The sequence below is a fragment of the Sinohyriopsis cumingii genome, chromosome 19, assembly GCF_028554795.1.
Source record: "Sinohyriopsis cumingii isolate HCF-2022 chromosome 19, ASM2855479v2, whole genome shotgun sequence".
In the NCBI taxonomy this organism is placed as follows: Eukaryota; Metazoa; Mollusca; class Bivalvia; order Unionida; family Unionidae; genus Sinohyriopsis; species Sinohyriopsis cumingii.
The window spans coordinates 4,678,863-4,705,200 of record NC_142979.1 but is presented as its reverse complement, the minus strand read 5'-3'; the positions used below and the strand labels follow the sequence as shown (position 1 = coordinate 4,705,200).

At 35.5% G+C, this 26,338-nt stretch overlaps 1 protein-coding gene across 1 annotated transcript in view; it reads left to right on the top strand.

Moving 5' to 3' along the window:
• The window catches only part of LOC149775084 (cholecystokinin receptor type A-like), a 49,196-nt gene extending 23,243 nt beyond the window's left edge, over window positions 1–25,953 (top strand). The window contains exon 2 of the mRNA XM_089944340.1: window positions 22,818–25,953. Coding sequence (XP_089800466.1) covers window positions 22,818–23,142 — 325 coding nt within the window. The 3' untranslated portion in view covers window positions 23,143–25,953. The remainder of the gene's footprint in view (window positions 1–22,817) is intronic.
• The last annotated feature ends 385 nt before the right edge of the window (window positions 25,954–26,338 follow it).

The following is a 26,338-nucleotide window of genomic DNA, read 5'->3' as shown; positions in this document are numbered from 1 at the left end:
AATAATCAAGAACGTTCACATATCATATCTGACAATCTTGGAGTTAATGAAGTTTTCTTACGGATAAATGGACATCAAGAACCAGCCGAGGATATATTGTTAAATTTTGATCAAAATCATGTAGCGCGCGCATATCATCGTTTAATGTCATTCATGGGACGTGATCAAAATATAGATACTGGTTTGCAAATATCACAATTAGATTTTACAGGTCTATATCCGATTTATTATTTTTCACTAGAACATCTTGATTTATCCAAACAATCTGTCGTTGATATACACTTTCGAGCTCGTGTTACTAACCCACCAGCACCTGGTGCCTTCTACAGAGCAATCGCGGTCGTACTTAGCGATAAAACCATGTTACTTGAAGGTGGTAGTGGTCGAATGAGGGTCGTTGATGCACCGGTGGAAAATCTTTAATCGTGTTATTTAGAAAAATATATTTTATATAAAAATGTCGCACGGTCATGTTAATGTTACTCTGACTCCTGGTCAGGTAAAAAAGCTTCAATCAAAAACCGCCAACAAATGCGGAACTAAAATATCACTAAAACGAGATCAAATTGGTGGTGGTCCAAACAAATTATCGTTGACAAATAATCAGATTAAACATTTCAATAAAGCCCTGGAATCAAAAACTGGAGTTCAATTTCATCTTTCCCCGAGCGCCATCAAAGACATGTTTAAAACCGGTGGTATATTTCCACTTCTTGCGGCTATTCCAGCGTTGATAGCTGCTGCTGCTCCAGCCGTAGCAAAAGCAGCCGCGTTAGGTGCTGTTGGAACAGCTGCTGGAATGGCTCTAAAGAAAGCAACTGGAAGTGGATACAAAAAAAAGGACGCGGTCTAAGATTACCGGGATCTCGCTGGGGAAGAGGTCTGAGGCTTCCACGTTAGATACTCCAGCATCAAATTTTGATTTACTTGATGCCGCCAAAAAATTAAAAATAAAAGCCTTTAGAGGTGTTTTTATGCGAGATCAGTTACCGAAACAACCGAATAAACTCGAAACGGGTATTATTAATCTCGATGAACGTTCTGGACCCGGTACTCATTGGGTATCATACGCGGTTGATCCACGTGGAATCGTTTATTTTGATTCGTACGGGTTAGCTCCACCTGCTGAATTTATCAAGTATGTCGCACCACTCCACGCTAGAACCGGTTGTAAAGTTTGGTATTCAACGCTACCCACACAAACAATGACAGATCCGCCAATATGTGGCCGTGAAGTAATTAATGTACTCGACGCTATATCAAAATCATCCAAACCACCACATAAAGTCGTGCATGATTATACAAGTAACAGATTCGTTTCGCGTAAAGCGTTTTAAACAACATATCTTATTATAATGGTTGATATTTACGGAAGAAGATCTTCACGCGTTAAGAACAAAACCGCGATGTTGATCTGTCGAAGTATGCGACTAAGGATGACCTCGCTGATATTATGAACCTGGCTGGAGTTGACCCAGATGAGGTTGTTATTTTTCAAGATCGATATGGTAAACTAAAAACGAGCAATATTAAATGGAATGATATAGTTCGACGAGTACTCGGTGCAGTTACAGATAATATTCCTGTGTTTACTGACGGTGATAGAATCAAAGATTCGAGTATATCGTTTACAACCATTAGAGATGAAATTGGAAGAACCGTTGCTAATCGTGTGAGAAACACCGGCGACACAATGACGGGTGAACTCAGCATGAACGGAGACAAAATAGTAGTTTTAAGAGATCCAACATCCGACGAAGATGCAGCAACGAAAAAGTATGTTGACATTAGCTATGGTACCGCAGATAATAAATTATCCACGTTACGGGCTGAGTATGATGTTCACGTGGGCGCTTTCGGAAGATTTCGCAGAAACCATCAAAAAACCACAGAAGAATTCTTCGGAACTCCGCACTCCGTTGACATAAAACTCGTTGATATCAAAACCAACATTGACACGATCGAACAAACACAGCAAGATATCAAGACCAACATTGACACGATCAAACAAACACAGCAAAACATCGTAGCGGGAATTCCTGAGATCGTTAACAAAACCAACTTGATTAAAATTCCATCCGGAATAACTCCCGGACATATCACAAACATCGTGTACACGGTATCATCGGGATTTGCAACATGGTCGCAGCAAAATAATACAATCAAATATACCGCAACAGTCACTGGCGTGTACAGATTGTCCGTGTTCAGTGCTGCGCGATTTGAGATCTTCACAACGTTTCCATGGCGTCATTCCACCGACAGGTTTTCCGGGGTTGTATCTATTATATTAAATAGCGGAACCGAAGAAATATTTATTCTGGAAGCAGCTGATAAGAAATTAACCGCAACATCTTACTGGTGGTGTTTGGAATTTGTAGCTGAAACACCTCAATTGGTTACTGCATAAAAATATATGGACGGTGCACAATACAGATACAATCAAGCGCGTGAATGGCAGGCGGCGCTAAAAGATCAAGTCGATCAATATACAGTAAAAGTAAAAAAATATCGACTACGATTAGTTATCGTTGATGTAATTGTTTAGTCAGTATCCGCTGTTGTTGCTGGAACGGGTGTTATATTATCAGCGGTGACAATGATGGCACCAGTAGCTGTAACTATTTGTATTTCAGCGGCAACAACGATTGCAGGTGTGCTCAATATCATCGCAAAAAAAATATGTACTTGCACGAGCGAAAAATTATCCGATTGCATGATAAAATTACACACAGCGACGGTGGCATACTCGAAATTATCCTCGTTGTTATCGGCGAGCCTCGGTGATGGAATTATATCTGACTTCGAGTTTTCAATGATGACTAAAATATACGACGAAGGTATCGGTATTAAAGATACAAATATTAATAATGACAGAATTACTCCAGCAGATCGTGACTAACACAACTCCGCCAAAGATAACGATGATCTCGGTAAGTTCATCTGATCCTGAATTTAGTATTAATTTTCCTACTGCAATTCCAGTAAAAGAAATAGCGTTAGCTCAATTACGGGTATATTACAGCTGGCCAAATATCAGATCAAAATCATTTAATGGTACACCAGCAAATAATTTGCTTGTATTTGCTAACAAGAACAAACCAGATGGTACTCCTGACTGGATAGATGTTGGAATACCCACTGGTAGTTATGAGATTGAAGATATCAATGAGGAATTTCAGCGTAGAATAAAATCATTAACAGGAAAAGAAGCAAAAATATCAATTAATATTCATGAACCGACGCTATCTTCGACGGTTGAGATACATTCTCCTGATTACGTCGTTGATATTTATCAATCCACGATAAGATCCGTACTAGGTTGGCCTGAAATTTCCCCGGTGTATGAAGGACCACCACAACCAAAACGAGCTGATTTTACATCATCGAAAAGTTTTCATCATAGTATTAAAATGAATTATACAAGTTTCTGGTGGAACATAGAAAAACGTGTATGGGATAAACGGGATCAATTTCGTGTTGATAAAACCGGTGAGTATTGATGGCGGTAATTCGTTTTACGATTTGAATATCAATAATGTCATTCATATCGTAAATTCAGATCATGAGGAACAACTAGACAATTTACGTAAAAGTTTTCGAGAATATTTGTCTGATTTGACATCTACGCGTGAAGAAATTATCAAACGAGTAGAAATTTTAAATAATATAGCTGATACTATTGAATATTTTCATAATAGAATCATAAACCTGGTTTTTGAATCATCGGACGATCATAGAAGATTTTTCGCAACCAAATACAAAATACCCGAAGCTGACATTGTAACGTTTAAGTTTCCTGATTATAATCCAGATAAATTAAGAAAATCTGTCAATGATGTCATTGATGAGTTTTATCCTAAAATACTCGACGCATGGAGAAAACTAGCACCACTAGCATCTGTTCTCAGACATAATAATAATCCACATGGCGGCGGCAGACACGTATCTCCGGGAATCGTTAATATAACCAGCACTATCGTGGTCAATCTGGTTTGTGACGTAGTCGATGGCAGCTATCAAATAGATCTCGGAAGATCAAATCAGGCTCAACAAGGATATATTTTATATACATTTACACCACAAGTTTCCCCCGGAAGTTTAATCGTGCAAGAACCAACTAATCCTGTTTATCTGCGGTGTCACAATAATATGTTAACACGAATAAATTTTAAGCTCACAGACCACCTCAATCGCTTAATTGACGTACGTGCGGAAGAGCTCCTGATAAATCTGTATGTGAAATCGTAGATCTTTGATCAAGAATCTTCGATTCTAAATTAATCAAGTAAATATTATATAATGTACCAGCACGTGAGGGTTTTTATACACGACAAAGAAGTACTTGAAAACGCCATCAGAACAGCGTTTTCACAAAACATGGAGCAATTTAACGTCAATTTAGTTATTGATGAATACGGAGGTGAGGATTTCTTATTAACACAAGAACAGTTAGATGAGCTCCGTCAAAAACATATTATCGAGATCATTTGTAGCAGAGATCAGATTCTAAATTATGCACATTCCTGCATTAAAGTCGATCAACTTAAAAAAAATAATATTCCAGAATGAATAAAATAAGGAGCGGATTAAGAAATATTTTATTTTATTTTATTTTATCAGAAATATTTTATTTTATTTTATCAGAAATATTTTATTTTTTTCAGAATTTCAGTGAAATATTAACAAATTTCGTGTTTTTGATGGGTATTTTACCCATTTTTGGTGATTTTGTCCATCAGATCGTAGGGGTAAGTTGCTTGATTATCTAATTTATTTCAATTGAATAAAATATCAAAAACAGTAAAAACCAGTAAATCAGTAAAAAATTACATATTTTTTTAGATAATTTTACTGATATTTGAGCTAATTTTACTGATATTTGAGCTAATTTTACTGATTTTTTCTAATTTTTTTTTGGTTTTGGTATTTTATTCAATTGAAATCAATTAGAGAATCAAGCAACTTACCCCCCCCACGATCTGATGGATAATTCAGAAAATAAAATAAATAATAAATCTGAGTACCAACTAACCCATCAAAATTACGAAATTGATTGGTTTGCATGATTCAGAGTACCAACTAACCCATCAATCTCAGAATAAATATATAATATTTCAGAATAAATATAATCTCAGAATAAATATAATAAATCTGAGTACCAACTGACCCATCAAAATTGCAAATTTGATCATTTTACATAAATCCGAGTATCAACTAACCCATCAAAATTACGAAATTGATTGGTTTGCATGATTCAGAGTACCAACTAACCCATCAAAATTACAAAATAAATATAATATTTCAGAATAAATAATATTTCAGAATATAATCTCAGAATAAATATAATATTTCAGAATAAATATAATATTTCAGAATAAATATAATCTCAGAATAAATATAATATTTCAGAATAAATATAATCTCAGAATAAATATAATCTCAGAATAAATATAATATTTCAGAATAAATATAATATTTCAGAATAAATATAATCTCAGAATAAATATAATATTTCAGAATAAATATAATATTTCAGAATAAATATAATATTTCAGAATATAATCTCAGAATAAATAATAATATTTCAGAATAAATATAATGTCAGAATAAATAAATAATTAATTCAGACAGGGGTGCTTTGGTCGTTTCCCTCTGATATAATTTTTCTTAAGTATCTTATGCGGGTACTGATTGTTTTATTCGTTTCGTGCTCGTGTAATAACAGCGATCTGACCTTTTCTACTGCGGCAGAGAGGAACAAATTTATTTACTTGATCATCGCTCACCATAGCCAATGACTGAAACATAGCTGACTGAATCCGCTTTATGAACTTATATTGAGATGATAGAACGTACTTATTTTCGTCCTTAAGCTCTTCCAACGTTTCAAAATCAGATATTATTTTTTCAGGATTTAGTTCATCAGATATATTAATTCCGTTTTCTTCTAGCTTTTTTGATAGCAGAAATAATGTCTTCGATATTTTCGTGGTTCATTATATAATATATAAATCTTTAAAATAAAAAAAATTATCCCTAGAACCCCTATCGAGTCTTTAGCGAGTTCGTCGGGATGTTTCAAGGACAGTACAGCCAAGAACTCGCAGATTGCCATCGCATTCTACCAAGTTCACCAGGCACACAGAACATTTAATGAATGAAGAACCCCTATCGAGTCTTTAGCGAGCTCAGATTATGCATGGACGGCACATATATTATGAAATGGAACCTCTATTCGAGTCTTTTAGCAGGTTTATGCAATGAATGACGGCACAAACATATATTGTGAAATGGAACCTCTATTCGAGTCTTTTAGCAGGTTCATTAAGTATGTAATGAGATGTAATGAGATGAAATATATATAATGAGATGTGTAATGAATGAATGAATGAAATGAGATGTAATGTAATGAGGCCATTTTCTCCGCGAAAACACCCACCCACAATAATCAACCCGTGGGAAATACAAAAACATGTATCTACCACGTTTGACATGATAGGATGGTGTTCTCGCGGAGGGGGGCTGGCGGTGCCCCAATTAATTATAAAAATCGCTAATATGCGTAACCACCCGACCAATTGTCAGTCATGGGATTCGATCCTGGACCGCGAGCGTCACAGTCCAATACGATACTGATTGAGCTATCAAATCTTGTTAGAAACATATGTTTCGAAAGTTAATATATAACTAAGGAACTAATTTCAAATATATTTACACTAAAATAGAGGTTTCTGAATAATAATAATACTTTCTACATTTAAATAACTACCCTGCATTAAAATAACGGTTTCTGAATTATAACAGCGGTTTCTGAATATATCTGTATTATGCAGACTGCAAAACCTGCGAAATCAATAACGGATTGTGAAATACACCTGTACACCATAACAACGGTTTCTAAGCTGATTGTATACAGCTACCTGCGGATCAATAACAGCGGTTGTAAAATTACCCTGATTTCTCGTAATGTTGTATGATGGGAAATTTTTAAAAACCATAAATATGCTTCTACGAGTAATTAATTACGACGTAATTAGTTAAACTGACCAATTACGATCATAAAAGATCAAAAATCTACGAAGAAAACTATATATTACAAAGTAATCTCCCCTTATATAATCAAAAATTCAGTAGTGTATGGAGGACAAACTGTGACATAAATTAAAAAAATTAATTCAATGTGGTGATGATAGTTAATAATGTGGTGATGATAATTATTGATACTGAAAGATGATTTTCTGCTATTTCTTTGAGAAAGTAGATTTGGTTATATTTTTTGCGACGTATTTTACCACACGCGAGTTAATATCAAAATATTTCGCAGCCGCGTTCATAGACTGAAATATAATTTCTTTGCCAGTTTCTGTGTTTGTAGCCTTGATCACCATTCTAGAAACTGTATTACATCTTCCAGTATTACCACGTGCAGAGTTCACGCTTTGCGTGACAACACGAAGGTTGGATAAGGAGTTGTTTTGAGGATCCCCGTCAACATGATCAATAACAAAACCATCTTCGATCAATCCGTTGAAACACTCGTATGTGAAACGATGACAGAGATAATTTTTCCTTCCAGCAGTAAACATTAGATAACCAGTATTAATGACAAAACCAAGCGGTCTTTTAAGGATACAATTTCTGATGACACCATTACGATCTGATTCATAGTTTGTTACGACAGGATGTGGGATAAATATATTTTGCTCCATTATAATAATATTATTTGTTTAAATCATTGTTTGTCTGAAATCTTGATATATAATCCTCCACAGATTTTATAGCGTTTTCACCATTATTATTTTTTTTGTCATAATATCTTTTAAACTCTCTGAACCGTTTTCCACCGCACTTTCCACATAATTTTGTTTTTCCTCGCACTCCAATACCACACCGCAGACACGGTATTGGTCCTAGACTTCCTTGCCGTATGCTTTGTGAGTGCATCCAACAAAATTCACCTCTACAGGATTTGTTGCATCGATTTACTGAACCGATCATCAACCATCTGCATTGAGACATTGTATATATAATATTTTTTATTTAAATATTTGTTTTAATTATATGAACGAGTTTGAGAAATTATCCCAAGCTAGGCCTGTTAAGTATAAATTCAACCTCGACAGATTATCTTCTGACTTGCCAGTACGAGATCTGGTTGATCCGAAAAATAAAAGTCTGATCTCGAAAATTCACGACGCCAAGAAGGAATTTTACACAGATGGTGCATCTCATACATGGTCAACGTTCAAGATTATTCGCAATACTGTCAAGGACGCCACAATGAATGACAAGCGAGCGGCAACTATCATTAACTACATCACTGAGTATGAGGGCAATCAAAAATATTTCTTCAGAGTAAAATTTATTGTATTAACAGAAACAGGTAGTTGGATTATCCGTGACAAATATGATCCTGTCCTTGGCAATAATAAAATTGCCATATTAAGTAAAAATTCCAGGCCGGGTCTATTGACGGGTATTGACAAACCGTATTATGAGCGAGCGTATCCTGTAACAGCGGTTATTTATGGAATTTATGAGATAAATAAAAAACCCAACGTTGATAAACTAGCGCCGATGAAATTTTCAAGGTTAAATTGTGTAGCCGAACGAGTAATAGAACACTTTACGAACGCGATGCGTGGAAACGGATTAACTGATTTAAGACGTAAAAAAATAAACTCGTGGGCTGATTCAGTTAAGGATAAAGGTGCTACAATAAAAGATGTTGCTGAGTTAGGAAAAATATTAAAATTTCCAATAACCGTAGCGACAATAACGGGAGAAGTACTGTACGAATCCAAATATAAATCAAAAGGAGCTTCAATAAATATTATTGATCATAACGCACACGCATGGACCAGCGCAGTAACAATATTTCCACGTGATCGAACTGTTAGATTTTACCCCTCAGATATGGGGGTAGACAGTATGTTTGATTTTATCAACGAAATAAGTAAAAATGATCCTGTATCAGTATGGTTATTTAAAAGTAATGAGGAAGGTGAATTTGATCAGTTTGTTAGACCAAATGGTGAAATATATCGAACAGAATCTCTCCATGACGAGATGAAAAATCTCGCGGATAAGTTTTTCGCGGAAAATACTGACAAATTACTAACTAATTGTTTTACCGTTCCATCTGTTGCGGCTTATTTCGCCAGAGAACGAAATTCATGGAAACCAACACGTTTTGATTTACTCGAGGACGTACGCGCAAATTGTGTCGAATACGGACACGGTGGATTGTGGAATACCGAATATAATTACGATGATGTTATTTCGGTTGATATGGTTGCATGTTATCCAGGAAGTTTTCTAGGATACGGAGATTGTTCTGTGTACTTTAAAAGATTCGGTCACCCTACAAACGAGATGACGCGAGTGGCAATTAATGGACCATTACCTGATTTTGATCTGACTGGATTTGCTTGTGTTGAATCATTCGAGTTTAACAAAAATCTTCACAAGATTTGTTATGTTTGGTTTGGCAGACATTTTTCTGAAAGACATTGGGTGCCTATAGTTTTGTTACGATATATGCTGGATTGTGCGATACTGACATCGTTGGTGGTCAGTGAGGCAATTATATCATATCATGCACAGACCGAACTTTGGTTGCCCATGCCAGATTATATCAATCTCGATGAAGTTATTAGCGAGTTTAAGGAAAAATGTCCTGATGTTTCCTAAGATGATATTATCAAAGAAGCTCCTAAAATTCTCGAGATTAAACTTAAAACCGCAAAAGATCTCGGTAGAAAAATTGTAGGTAAATTTACTCAAGGTGGTGCATATGATCATAAAAGACATCACGCACGGTTAATTTTAGATGATGTCGAGTACGATTTTATAATCGCTGATACAACAGCGAGAAATATATTTGTAAATCGATAAAGTGTTTATTTATCCGACGGAACAAAATTGGGCACGATCGTTAGTTACATAAATGACGTATCCCCACAGTATACTCATCTAAGATCTTCCATGTTGGCTTATGTTTCTATAAATTTATTATCGATGATTAATAGATTTCCCAAGACCGCAGTCAGAGTCGCAACAGATTCGTTTTATATTTCGAGTAAATATTTAGAATCCGTTAGGAAATTCACAAGTAATGATGAACGATGGGGTTCGTGGAGGATAAAAAAAGAAATATTACACAATTACACAGAATCAGCAGATGTTCCAATGAGAGATTTTTATCGTGAGGGTAATAAAATATCAGAAATGTCGAAAGCGCCGCCGTTGAGTGATCCAATAACCAGATATAAGACACTATATCTCAATGGACCTGGTGGATGCGGCAAAACGACTCGAGCAATTAATGTTTTTAGAAATTCGGATATGATCGTGCTGACACCCACACATAGACTTGCACGCGAGATGAAACAACGGCAAGTACAATCTTGCACGTATCATAGTTTCTTTCGGTGGCGCGGGGATACATGGACTCCTGAACGAATGGGAGAAAAATATATACCTAAAATAATTATTTGGGATGAGATATGTACGGTGTCATTAGATACATTAAAAACGTTTCTTGATTGGTTGTTGACGAAAAATACCGCTATAATAATGTGTGGCGATCATGGTCAACCACCGCCTTTTGTTGGACCATCTCCACATGATTGGCTAAAAAATTTCGTTGATTATTACGAAGAAATGGATGATGATCATAGAGCTCTCGATGTAAATTTGAAGGAGTTTAAAAAATTAATCAGATTACAATCAAACAAAATTCAGTGTGAAATATTACGCGGAGTAATCTCAGAGACCTCAATGAGCGATTTTTTAAATTTATGGAGACCCAACGATTTGATCGTGGCAAGCAGAAAAATAATCAGAGACGATTTACAACAGCAGTTATTTCAACTACATAAAGAAAAATATTCAGAATTACCCGTACCGTTGTGTAATAGACCATCAGATACACAAAAACAAAATATTAATGTTGATATTCCATCGCAGACTGAGGAACAAAATCTCGTATTAAATGATATTGTCGCCGTTGATATCAGTGTGGTCGAAGATGCATTATGCGCTGACAAATCTCCATGGGTGTTGGGATACGCTATGACGATCCACTCATCTCAGGGATTAACTATTTCTGATACACGAGTCTGGATTGTAGACGATCACATCGAGTGGTCAAATTTAGTTTATTTAGCGGTATCGAGGGTCAGAAAGATATCTCAATTACGTAGAATTATAATTCCTGAAATCGTTGATAAATTTAACATCATCGATGATGATATAATAAGAAAAAATTAATCGGATATAAACAATCTGATAAAAAAATAAACGTGATTTTGATCTTGATGTTGAATTTATTATTGAGTTAAAACAGCAGCAGAATAATCATTGTGCAAGTTGCAATTGTATAATGCTGTGGCGGTATTCGAGTAATGATTCAAGACAATTTACCGTAGACAGAAAAGATAATAGTCGCGGTCATACACGAGAAAATACCATGCTGACCTGTCTTGAGTGTAATCGACGTAGAGGCGCTAGTTAAGTGATCGCGGTGGTAGTTGTGTATCCGTGGGGATTATTTGTAGTTGTTGACGTGTAAATCCACGTTGAGGAGCAGCCGAATCTAATCTGTAGATTGCAGGTCTACCTGGCGATTTTGTCACGATGGATATCTTGTGTGTGGTAACACTCCAAATAGGATCAGTCGCTCTCGCGCTACCACCTTCAAGTTCACCAGGCTCATATAAATATCTGACTGTGACATCACCCAATATTTTCTGTTTTTCAACATCTTTTCGTTGTGTTGGTATATTTTTTTTCGTAATTGCATTAATGGGTTTCATGTTGGTTGTTCGTGTGATCTCATTATTTAATGCAGCTATCACGTTTGGTAATCTTGCAACCCATTCGCGAGATCTTTTATCCTGAATAAATTCCCTCGCGTATTGATATCCAAATAACCGCTCGGCAAGTGTTCGATTAAATCGCTCAACAATTGCCTGATCACGATGAATTGCAGTATGTCCTCGTCGTATTTTGGTATTATGTTGTTTCATCAACGATGATACTGGGCCAAGAAATTCCTTACCAGGATCAACTTGTAAAAGATTTGGCCATCGCAGACCACCTCGTGGTCCACCACCTCGTTGATAAATTCGCTCAAACGCATCGGCTACTTCAGATGATGTTTTCGTCGATAACGGTTCTGCTTCTTTATATCTACTTGCAACATCAACTACGGTTAACGCGTACTTGTACGTTTTTCCACGCACAGTATCATGCGGTAAAAACAGAATATCAGCTTGGTGAACTTCATTGGGAACACTGACATCGAAATACGCGTACTGAATTTGTTTAGGACGTGGTAGATAAATTTGCCATATTGCTTGTTTAGATAACCACGTTTTAGCAGTAGAATGTTTAACCGCTGCTGCATCAGCAAGTTTACCAATTGCTGCTTTGCCTCTCCAGTATCCTCTTGGTGAATAATAAATTAATTCCATTTGTATATTACCAGCCCCAAGCGCTAATTTACTTTTCATCGCGGATCTTACTAACCAATTAGCTAATTTTTCTTTGATATTTTTATTTTTTATAGAATCTAGCGCGTGAATTAATTTCACATCCGCAATCTGTCTATCTTGTAGATTTTTACTTTTATACGCAACATCATGAGGGTGACAAGCTCGATCAATAGCGTTTATTGGTTCCTCGCCTGGTTTTGGTTGATCTTGATTATCGACCCTGATATCAAGTCTGGTACCAGGACTGCAATAATTATATCCTGGTAGATGTTTTTCTCCGCTGTATTTAGCCCATGGAGCACCTGGAAACTTTGACATCAAATTAGCAACATCACCACCGCGCTTATTAGGTAAAAACGAAAATTTCTTCCTACCGCACACAGAACATTTTCCACCATACGCTATTTTTTTATTTTTTGTTGTAACCGTAACTGAATCAGTAGTTGGAGTTTTAGATCTGCAACGTAAACAATATAAACTCATGATATGATATATATGGATATAATTGATTTCTCAGCGACAAGAAAACGAGAGCCAGTTAAACATCATCCTGCGCTACCGAACTCCATCAGAATGATTATCATAGGACCATCTGGATCGGGCAAGACGCGGTTATTACTTAATCTGATAATGAGATGGTTGAAATGGGATAAATTGTATTTAGTAGCACCATCCGCTGATGATCAACGATGTTATGATGTACTTAAAGATTTTAGTGAAAACGCGCGATTACTGGACGAAGGTAATGATGTTATAGAGTTTATAAGCGATATTGATGAAGCACCGTCCGCAGATGTTTTAGACGGATTTATCAATAATTTAGTTGTATACGACGATGTGATGCTAGATAAACAATCGAATCCAGCCAGAATATTTTCCCGAGGTAGACATAAAAATACAGATGTGATCTATGTTACTCAACGATATACACAAATTCCGAAGGTGATTAGAGACAACTGCAACATTTTAGTTGTGTTTAATGGTGTAGACACACACACGCTGCGAATTATTCATCAAACTTGGTGTGGTGGTGACATGGATATAACTAAATTCAGAAATTTCTTCTCACGAGCGCAAGCTACTCCGCGTGGATTTATAACAATAAATTTACATGATCCAAGAACAAGATATCATGTGGGTCTTGATAAAATCTTTTAATTAATAGCAGCAGAGGGGGCGCCTACCAGTGTTGGTCGTCCAGTAATTAAACAAAAAAAATAAATAAACACGTAGAGTATTTTATTTTTCAGCCACCTTTTCGATAGGGTTTTATTGATGGGGTTGGTTTCAACAAAAAATAAAAACCTCCCAGGAAACGTTTATTTGTGAAAATCTGGACCTTTCTACGTGTTTATTTTTTGTTTGTTTTATTTGTTTGTCGGAATCATTTGGTCTGTTCGCCCCCTCTGCTGCTGAAGGATAGAAATTGGTTTTCCTTTATGTTATAAATTTATTGTGAATTCAATACTTAAGTATAGAATACGAGATTAGTTCAAATGAATGATTCTAGTTTTAATAGGTGTTGTTAATATGTGTTTTCGTTTCTTCATTTTGAACAATATTGCAAGTAAATACAGCTTTCGACCTAGGCAAGTGCACCTAGCATGTATAGTCCAGGTAAGTTAATATTTCTTTTGACATCTAAAATAAGACAACTGTAATTTTGATTTGCATATCACGAGGGAATTGGTGATAGGTGGGAACTTTCTGGGATATCTTTTTGCCAATTTTCAATTTTATGTCCCACTAGAAATACTCAGACATCGAATGAAACTAGATATTTATTTTTCAAATACAGCAGAAATGGGTAATCTGGGATTGAGTGTAATAGACAAAAACGTTAGCCTCTATATCACAAATTAACTATTAACACAACAAGAAACTGACCCAAGTATCAAAAGAAAGCATCGGTCAGTATGTGGTCCAGTGTGATTGATACAAACTTTCGAAATTATATGCCGATAACGCTGAACATTTTGCAGAGTTCATCGTTCTTCATTTAGTACTGGTTATTCTTTTCATCGACTGATTTGTAGACGAAAAAAACCTGAACCAGACTGCCACCATTTTGAGTAGTGATTTCACTCCTTTAATACACCCCCACCCCCATGCAGTAGATGTTTAGGAGGGGTCAAACCAGCCTTACGGCAGCGATATATTCTGAAAGAGTATAAGCTGTGCTGAGAGCACATCTGCACATTTCATTCTTTGTAGTGACTAAAATCAACAAACGGCGGTTTCTTGTACAATTTGTAACGGACTGTTTTTGAGTTCACCGGGAGACAGAAATAACCGGAATATTTCCCCCTAATAGAGATTACAGGAACCGTGAAAAAATCGTGAATCGAAATATAACCCTTAAAGTTGATAAAAATGCATACATGGAGAGACAATTATTTATTGATCAAAGAGATTTTAAAAGGATTCTTAATGGGAATTAAAAAAATAAAGTATCAGTTTCATTTAATACTAGCACGCAAGTCTAAAATTACCAAATATTTGGTGAATTCACTTAGAATGCTCTTTCTCTCAGTGTAAACCAATGGAAGTATCAAAATTGTTCCATACATTTATAACATCACCTTTTCTTTCATGTACTTCAGGCACATACAGACACGCGTACCCAGAGTTTATTCCAGTAAGTCGAGAACAGGCGCGTCACGCACGCGGTTCGGAGCCCGCATGCCGTCCAGTCCATTACATTGTGAGGCCCATGTTTGCAGTCCTTTGGAAGATATGCATGTTTAGTAATATGCATACTTAGTGATAAGGAAGTGTTCTTCCTCATGTGGCCCGTGATTTTAAGTATTGTATATGCTTTGGCCCCCAGCATCAACACGATATATCCTTCATGTCGAGGAAACGCTGACAAGTCACTCTTTCCTTCTACAGTAATATTATCTGAGAGTGTTGAATATATATCAGCTATCATGTCATTTATTTTCCTTATGCTTCCACTTCCTTGCTGCTATTATTATTATTATCATTATTATTATTATTATTATTATCGCTGTTTTTATTGCAAATGTTGCAAATGCTCTAATATACCCTTCACCTGTCCGAAATGCCCAGTAACTAACCCAAGTTGGCTTATAGATGTCTGACTTTACCCCTTTTGCACATTGTATGTACATATTTTAGGTTAGGTCATCATACTCCCAGTTTATGAAATAAACACAACGCGCGCCAGGGACGTCATTTCAACTTTTTCCGGGGGTGTTGGTAAAACTTGATGGGGGTGGGGCAAAGCTTGATTGAGGAGGCCAAAACTTGACGGGTTTGTTAATTTTCGTATGTAGGCTACAGCAATTTTAAAACACATGTAAATTAGGGGACGGGAGACTCCCCCCCCCCATGACATCTTCCATGCGCACGCATATTGGTTGCTCCCGTATGGCAGGGCCCATAAAGTAAAATTTACTGAAGTAACATCACAGATTACGCGATAACAATGGAGCAATTAATGGTGTTCAAAAACCTATTGTGAGGCCAAATGATTCTAAAAATAAACAGGTTTATTTTGTTTCCTTAATGTACGTTTCTTTCATCATACCGGATGTACTAAATGTACACATCAGTTTCGCTTTACTCATCTTAAGATAAACGTGCTTGGTTGTAACCTAATTTGCTTTTGGTAATGAACACCCGCTAATAAAGTTGCACATTAGGGGCATGCGAGTAGAACTCGTAGGGTTACATTCGGAGCAAGCAAGAGCATTATAAGCGGAGCAAGAGTCATATATTAAAATTGCACATCTGCCTTAAAATGGACACATACGTCAAATAAATGCAGATACTTTTTTATTAATTTTTTTTTATTTCTTTGGGTAGCAAACAAATTACCTGATAACTATGTTAAATATATGTTAATTTAATAATTAGGGAAATCGCTGGGTTGTCTTTTTTGAGATACTGGTAGGCACTAAAATACTCTGTCAAATGTTTGGTATAGGATAGAAACACACCCTTCGATTGTAATTTGTGGGCAGGAATGGGGTTCGCCAAATTCCTATCCACGAATTACCAGTATGAGCCCCGAGTCACGTGTTCCCTTTTCCACAAGAATCCAAAAAACATTTTCCGCCACCTTCCAGGGTTAAAAAAACAAACAGCTGTTGGTTTTTAAACACATCTGATAATGGTCAAGCAGGAAAAGGACGCAGTATCAATTAAAACTTTTGATATGCTTAGAAGGATTCAATAACGTATGAAATGTGGTTGAAAGATAGACAACCTTTTAAATCGAAACTAACAGAAAACAAAAGCAACAAAAAACGTTCGACAACCCATATATGCCTTAAAATATAAACAAAACATCAACAACAGTAGCTAATACTAATTCGCCAATGAAAATGCTTTTAAGTGACACCGTGTTACGTAGGATGATATTCACGTGTAAAGTACAGTAGCATAGTAATGTTCTGGGTTAACACAACCCTATAATAGTGTGATAATAAGCATAGATATAATTGAACATGCAGAGTTCTAGTTGCCTTGATGCTTAAATTGCATGAATGGTCGTTGCTAAATCTAAACAAACTTGCTGTTGCATGTAAATTCTACTAATGGAATCAATCAAAAAAGGTACAAATGATAATTCTTATGTCTTCGAAGAACAGTTAAATATTTTTTCTGTAGAGTTTCAATAAGAAGTATAAGTCTTGTTCTTCAGGATGTTATTGTGGTTTTACCGTGAAACATTATTGGCAATACGCCAGCTTTTCTAGAAAATTCATATTTACTACAATACAATAACCACTTAAGACTAGTATTTCCAATCTAATAGGCTTATTCATTATCGATTTAAAAATCTGGTGCAGTGTTAACATGTATGCATGTATCTTGTTAGATAAGGCCTACAATTGTAAAAGAACATTCTTGCATCCGCCATTCTGACTGTCTATCGGATCTTGTATTACATGAAAAGAATGTTACACATTCATAAATAATTAATGTTTATAAAGACAATACACGCACAAAATTCATCAGCTAGTTGTAGTTAGCTGCACCAAAACACCATGACTGAAAACATTTGAATTATTTAATTGTCTAATGATATTACAGTACATATCCAATTGAAAGTCCAACGTTCTTAAATAACATCTCTTCTCTCAACTTATGTCAAATCTGGTAAAGTTTTAAGACCACGATAATTTTAAACAAACAACAAGGAAGGTGTTGTATGCATATCGTAGGAGAAATAATGCACCACAGTTCAGGAAAATAACTGGCAAAGTATCATCCATAACAGACAGTATTCATATTAATTTCACTCATCATACTTGCTAAATTAGCATTACAAGGAAATTCAATAACTTTGGTACAAGACCAATATTCAAGGATTCCTTGTCTGCTACAAACTACCAATTTAAAAGTAAACGAACAATGGTCTTTATGTATAACAGATTTCAAACGTAGTTAACAATGTGCGACTTTAAATACCGTTTATGTATAACAGATTTAGAATGCAGTTAGCAATGTGCGATTTTAAATACCGTTTATGTATAACAGATTTAGAATGCAGTTACCAATATGTGTTTTTGCATACCGTGTGCAAAAACAAAAAGACGTATGAAAATAAATAACTCGTTAATTTCATGTCGGATGTGGAATACTAATGAAAGGATTCAAACCAAATTAAAAGCTATTTAGTCAACACAACTAGGGCAGCACTATTTAGGCAACACTACAAGGGCAGTAAGGTACTAGGGCAGTACTATTTAGTCAACACTACTAGGGCAGTACAGTACTAGGGCAGTACTATATAGTCAACATATATAGGGCAATACAGTACTAGGGCAGTACTATTTAGTCAACATTACTAGAGCAGTACAGTACTAGGGCAGTACTATTTAGTCAACATTACTAGGGCAGTACACTACTAGGGCAGTACTATTTAGTCAACAGTACTAGGGCAGTACTATTTATTCAACACTACTAGGGCAGTACAGTACTAGGGCAGTACTATTTAGTCAACATATATAGGGCAGTACAGCACTAGGGAAGTACTATTTATCCAACACTACTATGGCAGTAAGGTACTAGGGCAGTACTATTTAGTAAACATTACTAGGGCAGTACTATTTATCCAACACTACTATGGCAGTAAGGTACTAGGGCAGTAATATTTAGTCAACACTACTAGGGCAATACAGTACTAGGGCAGTACTATTTAGCCAACATATATAGGGCAGTACACTACTAGGGCAGTACTATTTAGTCAACATTACTATGGTAGTACACTACTAGGGCAGTACTATTTAGTCAACAGTACTAGGGCAGTACTATTTATTCAACACTACTAAGGCAGTACAGTACTAGGGCAGTACTATTTAGTCAACATATATATAGGGCAGTACAGTACTAGGGCAGTACTATTTATCCAACACTACTATGGCAGTAAGGTACTAGGGCAGTACTATTTAGTCAACATTACTAGGACAGTACTATTTATCCAACACTACTATGGCAGTAAGGTACTAGGGCAGTACTATTTAGTCAACACTACTAGGGCAGTACAGTACTAAGGCAGTACTATTTAGTCAACATATATAGGGCAGTACAATACTAGGGCAGTACTATTTAGTCAACATTACTAGGGCAGTACACTACTAGGGCAGTACTATTTAGTCAACAGTACTAGGGCAGTACTATTTATTCAACACTACTAGGGCAGTACATTACTAGGGCAGTACTATTTAGTCAACATTACTAGGGCAGTACACTACTAGGGCAGTACTATTTAGTCAACATTACTAGGGCAGTACACTACTAGGGCAGTACTATTTAGTCAACAGTACTAGGGCAGTACTATTTATCCAACACTACTATGGCAGGCCCTTTTCTACTAATGGAACTGTGCGAGAAGAAATCGCTCTAGTATTTCAAATAGCGGGATTTTAATTCAGAAATGTATGTGGGGTTTGCAAATATATCGCACGATATTTGAACGGTTGATTGTTTTTGCGATTTTGTTATATTAGGTTGAATTGCACAATTCCATGTGCTTCAGTAGGCCCTTCATTATATGAGTGGGTGAGTACTCAGTTATGACATTGAACTTTCAGTGCCACGACTAACTGCGTAAATGTGGGCATGAATAGTGGGGTTCTTTTAATAGCTTTTTTGCAACTACATTCTATCAATGGCTACCATTCTGTACTTTATTCACTACCCACCCTAACTTTATTAGGTTGAATGTCCTACCTCACAAAACTGATGAAATATATGCTACAGTAATTCCACGTTAAATGAAACACAAAAGCAAAAACAGCTATGGAGGTCAAGCTTATTACCGCAAAACTAAAATGGTGATTCATCAAGTGTCAAGTTGCAAGAATACTTATAAAGTATTCAACTAAATATGAATACAGTTTCTTGGAAATAATATGTTACAAACAATTTAATATGATTATTATTAATATTTATGTCATTGACTTTGTTAATTGCAATAAAGGCTAGGAAATATAATAGTAAGCAATGGAACTCTGGAAATTTAAGGCAGTTTAGCAAGGTTTGTGATACATTTTCAGTACAAAATTAAATGTATTTTCCTTGGTATTTGTTTCAGGTAAATCCCGCACATTGTTGTCAGATATTAATCTTCGTAGGGCTGGTAAAGGATCTTTACATGCAAAGCATAACCATTACCCAGAAAATATAAATGTGATGCTGTTGTAAATGCAGATTACATGGATTATAATGACCGCACAGAAATGATATCGGAATTACTGGTGACTGCAAAATAACTTCCAACTCAGTCTTGTATACTAGTTTATATGATGATTAGTTTTACAATTCAGAGCTGATTAATGTCATGTTTCCCGTTCTCCCTGAACTTCGAACATGCTTATATGATCCAACTTTAATCCATTTAAATGGCATTGACCTTAGCTATTATGCAGGGAAAAAATATGCCATTTGATACATAAAATGTATACCCACGCACAATATAGTAGACAGTAGGGAATACATGTTGAACAAAATGAATATAATGTTCCAATAGAATCAGGTATATGATAAAGCTGTGAATGGGTCCTCTAAGTCCTTACTGGCAGAAATAATGTAATGTAAAGAGGTAGCTGATGTGGCAGCAACGCACCGTGCTAAAGATAAAAAGCAAGTCTGAACTATACTACTCATCAGTGAAATTATTATTTCCCAATACCGTCAAATTATCTGAATGTGGTTACCTGGTAAATGATATCATAACATATTTGGAAGCAAACCCTTTTGCTCTTTTAAAATGTAGTTTCATGGGACGATTTAATCGAATATCTATTACCCTTATCAATATCAGCATAGTCTGGAATTCTATACATTTCCCCATTGATGTTGATGGAAAGATTAACGCTACATATCCATCGTATTTGCATCTTCAGGGTCAGATTACTTTAGATAATATTACCAATAGTGTGATTCACATTTTATCGAGTGGGAACAGCAAACCAAATAATAGATATCTAACTTTGGTACCAAGACATTATGATTTGTTTCACTAATGTGGTGGCGGAAAATCAGATATTATTTGACAAGTGTGTTTAGCCTGAGATACTCATCAGGAAAGGTGACAAAAATGCTAGCACATCAAATGCTGCCGGAGGTTTTATAAGCTTTTTCTACATGGCTGCAAGTGGCTGTCAATAATGTTTCATAGAATTGTATCTCTATCCATGCGATAGCTTGAAATATTCCCTTCATGACAAGTGAATTAGTCTCGATAGTAGGTTGAGGAACAGATCCGCAGAATAACAACTTCAAGAAAAACTCCCCAACGTCATGGAGATTTCTACGTGAAGGACTTTTGTTTACCCAGGATACACCTATTTTACAATCGAGATTCTAATATTCAAAAGTAAGTGTTGTACGATCACATATACTTATAGTAATATAAGTTTTCTTAATTGGACTTATCTTATTTGAGAATGTGACCTTGTGTAAAATTAACATATTGTCTATTTAGATTTACGTTCACAAGAAACGCATAGAACTTTGCATCAGTATTCCAATGTTTCAGACCCAGAACAACAGCAATTATTTTCATTGGTCAAACATTATTTATTAGATTACCAGGAAGGAAATTTAGAAATAGCTCGGATTTCATGTGTCAAGCGCTTTGAAACTGAGTCAGGCGTGTGTGGAAACACATGCAATAATTATCCAAAATAGCCCGGATTTCCTGTGTCAAGCGGTTTGAAACCGGAATATAAAATAAACTCATATTACAAATAAAGCTAAGCCATGGATAATCATTGTTTTCCAATCAAATACGCATGATGCATAAATAGGGCAAATTAACCAATCTGCTGTAGAAAAGGTAGAGCATGGAAAAGAGTTAAACATTTTATTGAGGTTTACTATTTGAACAAAACAAAATCAGGAATTTGTGCGAATGGAAGGTATGGACGGTAATGTGAACTTATTATTGGAGGATAATCAAGACTTTCAAATTGAACAAACAAACAACGAGAAGGTCCTACAAAACATAGGTGGTATTATTTTCGTCAGCCTTCTGATGGTTGTTGGTTTTGGAGGAAATTCAATTGCAATTTTCGTTTATCAAACGAAAATACAAACCATCTACTTACAGAACTTTCATCGTTTCACTGGCAATTGTCGATCTGGCAACATGTTGCGTGCCAATGCCTTTCGTTTAAGTGACTCTGAGATATCCTATCATGTTCCAGAACAATGGAGGCTGCAACGTTCTTAAATTTGTGTCACATTTAATGTGTATTGGATCACCGCTAATTCTTTCAACCATCGCAGCAGAAGGATATGGTAAGATTTGTGTTCCCCATGGAAGACAAATCTCCGAGCGCATGTCCAAATACATATGCGTTTTGGATGTTGTGTTAGGGATTTTACTTTCATGGCCTGCCGCTGTTATGTATGGAAACAGGACTTTTAAAACCGGAGTTAATCAAATAATTGGTACAGAATGCAGCGTGAGCGACGACTTTGCGGACACAAAATATCCAGCATACTTCTACATCCTTTTACTGTTCCTTTTCTTCGCTGCATTGTTAGCTCTATCAATACTCTACGCCTTAATCGGAAAACAAATATTTCGAATGAAGAAAATATTTTCCAAAACAAATCACACTAACCTTTCAGAAAAGGATTTGGTGACTAAAACACAGACTACTGAATGTTCTTGTTCGCAACAATGGCAAAATGATGAAAAATGAGGGAGAGGATTATTTGAAAACATCTGCGACGATAAATCTAACAACTCCGCAATAACACTCGGGGAAAACGGACACGGAAACAATCCGCTGAGAGTAAAAGCAATTGTTGTATGTTTAAGAAGTAAAATGCTAATTCAAACGGGAGTGAGAAAAAACAAAATAGGATTGTTGCTGTTACTCGAGTTTTGTTCATCATCACAGTAGTGTACTTTTGCAGCTTCCTCCCACATTTGGCACTTCGCATTACCGCTTTCCTTAACAAGAACCTTCTACGTAATCTCTCCTTTGCAGGAACTGTAGCCTATCAGACGTTTAGATGGATCTTCTATATTAACAATATGGCAAATCCAATCATTTATGGATTTTACGACAATAAGTTCGTTCGAGAAGTCCGCATGTTGCGCAGGTCTTTTTTAGCACCTTGCTTGAAGTATAATCAGAGACTTTGATTACCCTGGTACAATATTGTCTACAATGAGGTCGACTTCTCATCTTTTTTGCACGTGTTCCCTTTTTGATTTTGTGCTGCTGTATTTTCGTGCATTTTGGTTTCTTCTATTTTTTTGTCAGCTGTGAGACGTTTATTACCTTTCGTGTTGGACTGGTGATTGCTATGTATTGATTTTTTTATTTTTGAGTATATGAGTGGTGTAGTGATTATTAATTTTTATTTTAAAAAATGTTAATTTTTAATGTTCTTCTATCCCTTAGACAAGATGTTCAACAACATCAACAATATAAACAGAAATGAGTGGCTCAAATAGCCCAATATACATACTACTTTCATGATTGAGGTAATCTTTGATACGTCTTTCGATGTTATATTCATATAAATAGTCTATTATACTTAATTGACAAAAGACGATAGATTTATTTTGTACATACTTTTGTTGTATTTAACTACTTCTATTCATGAAAAACTTTATATGTGAACGTGTAGTGGTTTCTCATGTTAGTACTGTACCAGGGAAAAATGAAGTAATTATCTAAATTGAACACTGACTTGAAAAAACTGTTTTTAAGTTCAAACGTGTACTGTATATCATGAAACAATAGCACATGAAGAAATATAAATGTATAAATAAATATGTTTAAACAGAAACTTTGTAGGTTTAACTTTTAAAACTTAATAACTATTCCAACTTTTATTATTCAATACCAATATTTAATAAATATTCCAGATCACTGATACAAGGATTTAAACGTTGTTATTGCTAAGCAGTAGAAACGAAATCATTACTGTATTAATTTCATTTTATCGTTTTATTTTTACAGTCTAACGACTGTGGGAATGTTGCTTCAAGAATCATGGATATAAAGTGTTTAGTGATATATTAATATACATAACTATTTCGTTTAAAAAAAGATTATTGAGGTCTGTAAAATTGTTTATATTAGACAACTTCAATTAAAATAAAATAACCTGAAAAGATGTATCTTTGTCAATAAATTATGTTTTAGAACTTGTATTGTTAAAACATTTCAAAATATTGTAGGAGATAAATAAACATTTTCTCGGGTTCGACCAGTGAGGGTACGTGAGAAAGCTTGCCAGTACGTTCTCGTTGGTCGATGTCTATTTCTGGGGTTTTCCAAGGTTCTTCCTCCACCATTTATACTGGCCGCCATGTATAGCTTATCATGTGTTGAGAAACTGCGTTAAATCTTATAATAACAACATCAGCAACAACATCACATTTTTCTATTGAATTGTAAAAGGAGATACAACGGTTTAATGTTAAAAGGTTAGAGTCTCTCCCATACACAATTTAGCATGGTTAAGAAATGAATGCAACATTTACGGGTCTTATACGGTAAATGTTATTTAGCGCATTGAACAGTGGGTAAACACATTCACCAACGTTTGGCACTTGTCCGTATAGATATAAATTCATTCTTGATTCAAATATGAAAAACAATATTTGCTGTTGATTCATTCCTCATCTGACTGTAAGCTGTGTACTGATTCTGTGTCATCCACCCTTCCACTCTTTTTGTTGTACAGTTATAAACATGTGAATCTTTCACTAGTCTTAACTTGCATCTGAATTAGAAGAATATACATATACGAGTGCTGATATTAAACGCTAACTCTGCCGGTAGTGCGTCGCTTTGGCACACCCAAATCCACCCGCACTCACCGGCCTGCCCGGGACATATACCCTACTCCCTGAGTAAGGTATTTAGCAAACATTTTGTTGGTATAACATGATATAGCCAATAATCTGTTAATTGAACTAAGATTGCAAGTAAAATGAATTGAGTTTTCCTCGGTATGAAAGCAAACATAATTTTGTCATGCAATAGAGAACTTTCTCAAGTCTGTATTCAAATATAATACATTATATGTAATTACTTCATTAAAAAAATTATAAAAGCTAGTTCATGAAGCGATATTTATTGGAGATTCTTGAATGTTATTGACTCCACGATATCAATGAAGAGTATGCTGTTCCGATCTAAATGTTTTTTAAGTCGTGACAGTGTTGTATTTATGTCATCCGATATGTTGGTGGAACGGATAATTTAGACAAAGAATTGACACTAAAGGCGTGTGTGATTTAGAATTGTAACATATCTTTAAAACAATTTGAGTCATGTCGCTACATTGTCTGCAGTGTGGCAGTTTCTAGTGATGTCTAGCACTTTGCGTTAAACCGCAGACATGCAGCATGATGTCCCACCCAGTCACATTATAGACTAAACCTTTATTATTGAGCGCCAAGCATTTTCATAATTATTCGGTATGACTCAAGCAGGGTTCAAACCTGCGACCTCCTGCATCCGAAGCGGACGCTCTAACCACTTATGCCACCAGAGCGGTATCGCAGAAGGCAAGTTCAAATCAAGGTCAACACAAAATTGGCTATCCATTACAAATCACACGGACACTCTGTCCAGTCACTGAAGTCCTGCCAATATATATACATATATATATATATATATATATATATATATATATATATATATATATACTCTTAAAGCCCCATTGCTCTATGTTACTTGGACAAATTCGTAAATGCAAATCATCTGAATAATACTGAATCTTGAAAGATATTGGTTTTAAACATCATTGTTTTCCATTAGCACCAAATAACATCGATGTTTGATCAAATTATGAACCATGTAATTTCTCCCTCGAACTGAGAAACATGGTCATTTATAATGTGTGTATGATATTGAGAATTTTGTTATTTGGCATATTTTTCAGAGCTACATTTGCTTAATCTAAGGTCCTGTAGCCGTTCATTGATTCGTTCTGCTGATGACAATTTGATTTCAATAAATTAAGAATCATTTTATTGTTATAATTCCTATTTTGGAAATTATCTTAATATGTTATCACCCGTTCTTCCTCCCCAGACCATTCTACTCGTGATCTTTGTCTCATGCTTCAAATTTAGAACTGGTCAATAACGTCTGTAATTGGTCAGCCTGACCCCTTTGTTCCTCAAGAATAATTTAATGATAAGTTTTTGTTGTTCATCCTGACATCGACTCATCGATGAAGAATAAGAAATTTAATTTACTATAACTTCTAAAAGCAAATATATAATATACTGACTTTGACATTCGTTAATTGTTTTAAAAAGTCATTGAATCAATATCTCTTACCAACGAATTAGAGAATTTCCAACAGGTTTA